A 7033-nucleotide genomic window follows, 5' to 3' on the forward strand; every position below is an offset into this window, starting at 1 on the left:
GGGACTGAAAAATCCGTCCCGCGCAGGTCTCTAGTTTATAGTAGCAGTATGTGAAGAGTGCGGGTATACAGAGATGGATTGTGGATAAAATATATAAATGTGTGAAATTTTAGATTTGGTAGGTTCTGTGCTAACTTAAATTGCTAAAAATGTTTTCTGCAACCTGCTATGGATTAAATTCTATGATCAACAGTTTTTCTTGCCATTTCTGCTCATGTATTTTTGTATTCACTGCCATCAAGCGTAAGTGTCACACCCAGTTCTGTCCTTTACCTGCAAAGAAGACAGTCTTCTCCTCTAAAGGATTCTCATAAGCTGCATCAATCTTCTCTGGAAGTTCACTCCAGAATGTAGCCACCAGCATGGGGCCTGTTGGCTTCCTCCTGACATCAGCAGTCCTGAAGAGGAATCTATAACAGGAGTTAGACAGGGCAACAATATGAAAGTGAAAAACAAAAAAGTGAAAAGTGAAGTGACTTGTGGCCAAGTATGGTGACCCATACTTGGAATGTGTGCTCTGCATTTAACCCATCCAAGTGCCCACACACAGTAGTGAACACACACACACACACACACGGTGCAGTTGGGGGTTTGGTGCCTTGCTCAAGGGTCTCACCTCAGTCGTGGTATTGAGGGTGAAAGAGAGAGCTGTTCATTCACTCCCCCCTCCTACAATTCCTGCCAGACCTGAGACTCAAACCTGCAACCTTCAGGTTACAAGTCCGACTCTCTAACCATTAGGCCACGACTTCCCCAATATGCTTGTGCACGGAGAGAAGGGTGATAAAATAAGCAAGTAAGACAGAAAGAGACAGCGTGTGCCGAACTCTAGCTACAATGAGGTGATTCACTGAGCAGATGTTTCTTATTATGGCTGAAGAATGAGTTAAGAGGCATTTGGACATGTCCAAACTTGCCTCCTGCCCTAGAATAAACCACAAAAACAATACCAACCACCCCAGACCTCTTTCCACTGACCTATTTTTCAAAAGGCTAAAAGAGTTCATCCTCAGAGAAGAAGACAGAGATCTCAGGACTTTCAAGTGAATGCAGCTCACTAGAGTGAAGAAAAGCTTCTGTGAGCAGCACACAGCCTCTGTCGGCAGTTATTTCACTTTATTTTAATCTTCAGATCACAGCACTAGTTTAGAGTTGAACTGTAATCAAACATTTTGCCCCAAAGCTCCACTTCTTCTAGTGCAAACACTTCTGAACATCCCTCCCTTCTCTGCCTATGCAATTAAACATGTAAGAACAGAACACTCTTGTAGTTAAAACACTAGTTGAGTTCAGCTCTTATTTGCAGCTGTCTTAGAAATTAAACGATATGAGACAGAAGAAGAATTAATTTTATCAAATGCCTCAGATGTGGCTTATAAATCTGAGCCAAAGATGAGATAAAATAAAGACTTTCTAGTGCAGCTGAATAAACAAAACATTAGTGAACCCTTTGGGGGTGCGCTCTCTGGCCTTACTCTCTACTTCTCCCATTTTCTCTGTGAAATGGCTTAAACAGCTGTCGCATTTTTCCAGCTGGGTGAATATCTGAGATCTCAAGTCATTTTGCCCACACAGTAAAGTGAGACTTGCAGCTCCAGGGATCCTCAGATTCACAGAATTACGCTGTAATTTGATCATAACTCTATGATAATGACATTTCCACTGCTGAACCATTTGACTCCTTGCCTGCACAGACAAATAATATTTATCAGCCAAAATAGGGAGAGAGGTTCAGACACTTGGGGAAGATTGATTTTTAAGCTAAACTACCATAGGCAGGAATCGCCATGATGCAAAGTTATATCAATAATTAGATTGCATATTGTAACTTGATTATTTTTTTAAAGCATTTTGTGTTATAAATGTACAATTTGAATTTTAAGACTTGTTATATTTCTATTCCAAACAATTATAATAGTTGGATATTTATTTTAAACAAACAAGCCAACAAATAAATAAAATAATAGATAAATATTTTTGAATAAAAGCATTGGTAAAACGAATAACAAATCAACATTGTGAGATGAGGGGGAAAATTAGACTATTACATTTTCCCCCATTTTCCTCCGTCAGAGAGAAAGATGACTAAAGATAAAGGAAATGACAGAATTTATTTTGATTTTTGGAATCAACATGATCTGGATACTTTAGATCAGTATTTCAGGATCTTGCTCAGAGGGTATAAGAGCCCACTGAGTGCTATACAGACAGACACTCACACCCACCATACACTCTTTTCAGTGTGTGTGTGTGTGTGGTCCCGTGATGATCTCTATAACCACATTGCAGTCAGCTTTAAATTTAAGGATGTGTGTGTAGAATAGTGGGTGGCTCTTTTTCGTTCCAGAGCTCCTGATCCCTGAGCATGTTGGTGAAAACCAATGACAGCACTCTTTATACTCTCCTTATATTTGCTTTGGACACCCTTCCAAAATGTTAACATTCCTGACACTTACCACTGATTATATAAGTAAAAGTGTGGAGCATGGATAGTATTACAAAATTGAAAAATACATATTAGTATTAGTAAATTATATTTAAATGGATGTAACAGATGTATTTAGGTTGTTTCTCAGGCACCCACATAACCAGGATAACCCAAGCAACTTCAATACTGTAGTAGAGGTACCCTGAATGGTACTATAACAGAGATTCTTGACTAATTATCAGTTGAGAGTTTTAAGGTAAACAATTTGTTATGTCTGTAGTCAGCGATGTGGAAAGTGTTTACTTGGTCATGATCATGTACTACGTTAAAGTAGTCAGCAAATTTAGTCTCCCACTAAATCATCCTAGCAAAATTCAGCCAGACAAAAACAATGTGCTCAAAGGAATAAAAATGCCCCCTGATATGGTAATGTCTATGTTGAGGTATTTTGATTTTGGGATGTGGGTTCAGATTTGTGGACTTTCCCTTGTCTACCCACTCTCGCCACCACTTACTTTGTTTGAGTTCATTTGAATTCTGGACTAACAATTTGGCTAAAGCATCAGCATGATTCTTCTCCTCTTTAAATCGACATCCTGTTATTCCAACCACTATAAAGCCAGTACTCATCCATACTGATTTCAAAAAGATATGCTGAAGTTTTTTAATAGGCAGATAAACTGAGTCATGAAGTTTTCCCCAGATGGCCATGGGGCCATTTCCAGTGCATGCAAGCAAAAATAAAAAATTGAAACCACTGAAAACAGATGAATTGAGTATTCCCTGCCAGCAAATGTTAAAATGAAATAACTGCTAACCACAGTTGTGTGCCTGCAAATTATTGCATAGATGTTTTGTGGACAAAAAGCCAAAAGTAAGCAGTACTGTGATCCTGCCTGAATATACCCTGTTGTTTTTTATTCACCTCGGAAATAAGGTTAACATTAACAACATCATTCAGGCCTTTCTGTGAACTGGGTGTCCTTAGTTACCTGTCCTTAAAGAAGAAGATCTCTCCTCTGATCTGGGCTACAGCATCAAATATAATGTTTTCATTACATACATCCATTGGCGTGACCGGTGGGAGTTCAGTGGGCAATGGTTTGTCTGTTGGTACACCTGTACAGAGAATGTGTAAAGAGGAATAAATAAGACAAAAATACTTGTAAATACTTTAAATATGATTATAATCATCACAACATCAGAATACACAAATATGATGAACTTAATGCAAGTACTAAATTGCATAAGTTGCAGCTGATAATTTCAATATTGTCTTCCACACTTCACACTCACCATAGAGCTCCTGGATGCCTTTAACATCATCATCAGACAACCTCAAGGTTTTGGTGAATGTGTAGATGGGTGCCATGAGGGCTCCAGGGTCCTCAGAGTGCTCCAAACCCAGGGCATGGCCGAACTCATGGGCCGCCACTAGGAATAGACTGTAGCCTGAGAAAAAGAGAGAGAGGCCAATTTATTAATCTGACTAAAATTATATAAGTATAGCATCACAACAAGAGAGAAAGAGACAGGAAGTGACTGTGTGAGTGCAAATCTAAAATATTTTTTGTGACATGACAACAACAGAATATATTTTGCATGCTACAAATTATACAAATAATGACACAAAATCACTATGCCACCTTGGTCAGGACAAAAGCCCCACTTGCGGTCGTCATCAAAGCTTTTGGTGACAGCACACCACATCTTCCCATCACTACGACCCGACGTGGTGCAGGAGTCGTAAGTATTGCCCAGAAATTTAAAGGGGAAGACGCAGGGTGCCCCCTCTGAATTTCCTCCGACTGTTGACATGGCTGTCATTAAAATAAATAAATACCAAGAACGTTAAAGGTTGATAATGACAAAACTGGTGTTATAAAAGCATCGAGGGTTTAAAAAGTATGATTAACATTTGATTTACAGCATTCTAAACGTTAAAAAGGGCCAAGTTTGCGACAGCTCTTGATTAGGACAAAATAAATAAATAAAATGCTTAACAGCTAAAATGCTAAGAGAGGCAAAAGAAGCAGTGATATGTTAACTGTTATTAAGTGTATCTGTTATATGATGTCACAAGCTATAACACAAGCTGCAGTTATTGGTAAACCCACATATTAGATCATGGCATTTGAACCTAAAGAAAAACTACATGAGCTAAGAGAAGCATCAGGGAGGAGTCCTTCTCAATTACACAGACTCAACAGTCTGAATCACACTGACTCGACAGACTCAAAATGAAGGTCACACCAGTTTCATGGCATAAACAAAGCTGTGTTTTATTAAAATTCAGCTAAAGTATGGGACTGCGTTCCAAAGTTCTAATTTAAAGTGATGGCTTGCACCACTGGACTTGTTTTTGTGACTCTTTTATTCAGCACACACACATATACACAAATAGGAAGAGAGGGCTGCATTCCCAGGGAATTACAACCAGATGAGGAGTTCTGTGCTCCTGACTTGCTTATGCCAGATCGGTAACACAATGGAAAATATCTCGTAATAAGAAACTTTTACAGTCTGCTGTAAACTGAAGAGTGAATGGAGAGCGGAGGCGAATGGAGAACTGCTTTAAAGACTGACTGGCCTTAAAAACCAAATGCATAGACAGACACATTACTGATTTAAAGTAAGTAATGACTCCCAACAATTAATTTTGTGATTGTGTCAATGTGTGTCCAATTGGATGAATGGTAAAAAGTCTCGAGCAACATCTAAACATCTGTTGTTTTACATGTGTTTTTCCCTTGCCACTGACCCTTTGGCTTGCTTACAACGAGGTTTGTAAGGCACTATAACATGTTTTGAAGAGTATGCATTATGAAAAGTGCTATAGAACTATAATTTGACTGAACAGAAATATGAAACGGGTTGAAAATTTTGAGAACAGGAAACAGTGATTTTTTAAGGATGCTTTGATCAATATAAAGTTCAAACTAATACCATTTATTTGAAACATGCACACTTGCTGAATAAAAATTATACTTATTTTTGGATTTCAAAGAAGTCAAAATAAATATTGCTCTGGATTGGAGATTTACAGAAACTTATAGACTGACCTGTCTCAGGACAGAATCCATAATTCTTGTCACGGTCGTAATCTTCGGTAGTGGCACACCAACGGTACCCATCATCCCGGCCTGAGGTGGTGCAACTATCATATTTTTCCCCCTGGAATGTGAAGGGGAACTTACAAGGAGCTCCATCTGCATTTCCACCCAATGTAAACAGGACTGCAACACAAGAAGGAACAAAACTCAACGAGTCAGTGATTGTGACATATAGTATTACATTCACAATCCCACATTTTCCCCCCAAATCAAGTCTGAGACATAACGGCCTAAACTTTGCACCACTTTGGATGGGAAGAGTGTCAAATTATACTGTACTGTAAAACTTAGCATAAAGGATACTCACGTTCATGAGGACAGAAGCCATACTTTGCATCTTCATCAAAGTTGTATGTGGTAGAGCACCAAAGGAACCCATCATCTCGACCCTGAGAGGTGCAGCTGGTGTACTCTTTACCCATGAACAAGAATGGAAACTTACAGAACTCCCCCTCTGCATTACCATACTTCACCTTTACCACTAAATCAAGAGGGAGAAAGAGAGATATCACATTTGATAAACAAATTTTGTACTTTGAGTAAAACTGTAAAAAAAAACAGCTACTTGTTTAAAGAGGTAACAAGTCACCAGAAGCAAGACAACTGACATACCTTGTCCCTCTCCCAATGTCCACAGCTCATCATCATCGAAGTGAGAGTCTCCCCCAATACCAGGTCCCGGAGCGAAGGCATGAGCCAGAAGACCATCCTTCCCATCAAACGGGTAACCATCACCATGTTCTACAAGTAATATAACACAATTAAAGGGGTCATATGATGTTGCTAAAAATAACATTATTTTGTGTATTTGGTGTAATGAAATGTGTTTATGCAGTTTAAGGTTAAAAAAACACATTATTTTCCACATACTGTACATTATTGTTTCTCCTTTCGCCCTGCCTTTCTGAAACGCGTCGATTTTTACAAAGCTCATCGTTGTGCTCTGATTGGCCAGCTATCCAGTGCGTTGTGATTGGCAGAATACCTCAAGCATCTGACGGAAATGTTACGCCCCTTACCATACTGTGATGTCGTGTCCCGGTGCGACGAGACAAAAACAATAAAACCCATTATAAACGAGGCATTTGTTGCATCCAGTGGGGACATAATTACTGATTATAATGACTTATACTGTCTTTTTACGTGTTGCGTTGCATCGCGCCACGTAAACATAAAAACATGTCTGCATTTGTGATCGGAGAAATGACAAACAACGAGCGGTACTCTACACTGCTCAAATATTTGGTTTGGAACAGTGTTGTAAATACAACTTAACCACTGATTTCTAGTTGTGTCCTCTTTTGGAAGTTTTGGAAGAACAACGAAACACACAGCGTCTCCACAACATGGCGGCAGCGGCGGCAACAACAATACTACAGCGAGAATAAAAGTTACGCCTTCTTTCTTTGCTTCCTTCTTTCTTTTTCTTTGGGCGGCGTTATGCAAATCTTCCCACATCGTGATGTAGACGTGGGGGCGTGTTAGAACGAGT

General features: G+C 39.2%; 1 protein-coding gene across 1 annotated transcript in view; it reads right to left on the minus strand.

The window, feature by feature from the left end:
- Positions 1-7033, minus strand: part of LOC107657110 (72 kDa type IV collagenase) — a 17126-nt gene that overhangs the window by 4783 nt on the left and 5310 nt on the right. The window contains exons 3-9 of the mRNA XM_016445120.1: positions 6154-6282; positions 5849-6022; positions 5491-5664; positions 4075-4248; positions 3725-3880; positions 3421-3547; positions 274-410 (exon numbers count right to left, since the gene is read on the minus strand). Coding sequence (XP_016300606.1) covers positions 274-410; positions 3421-3547; positions 3725-3880; positions 4075-4248; positions 5491-5664; positions 5849-6022; positions 6154-6282 — 1071 coding nt within the window. The remainder of the gene's footprint in view (positions 1-273; positions 411-3420; positions 3548-3724; positions 3881-4074; positions 4249-5490; positions 5665-5848; positions 6023-6153; positions 6283-7033) is intronic.

Source organism: Sinocyclocheilus anshuiensis, unplaced genomic scaffold (genome assembly GCF_001515605.1).
Source record: "Sinocyclocheilus anshuiensis isolate Anshui unplaced genomic scaffold, SAMN03320099.WGS_v1.1 scaffold944, whole genome shotgun sequence".
Taxonomy (NCBI): domain Eukaryota; kingdom Metazoa; phylum Chordata; class Actinopteri; order Cypriniformes; family Cyprinidae; genus Sinocyclocheilus; species Sinocyclocheilus anshuiensis.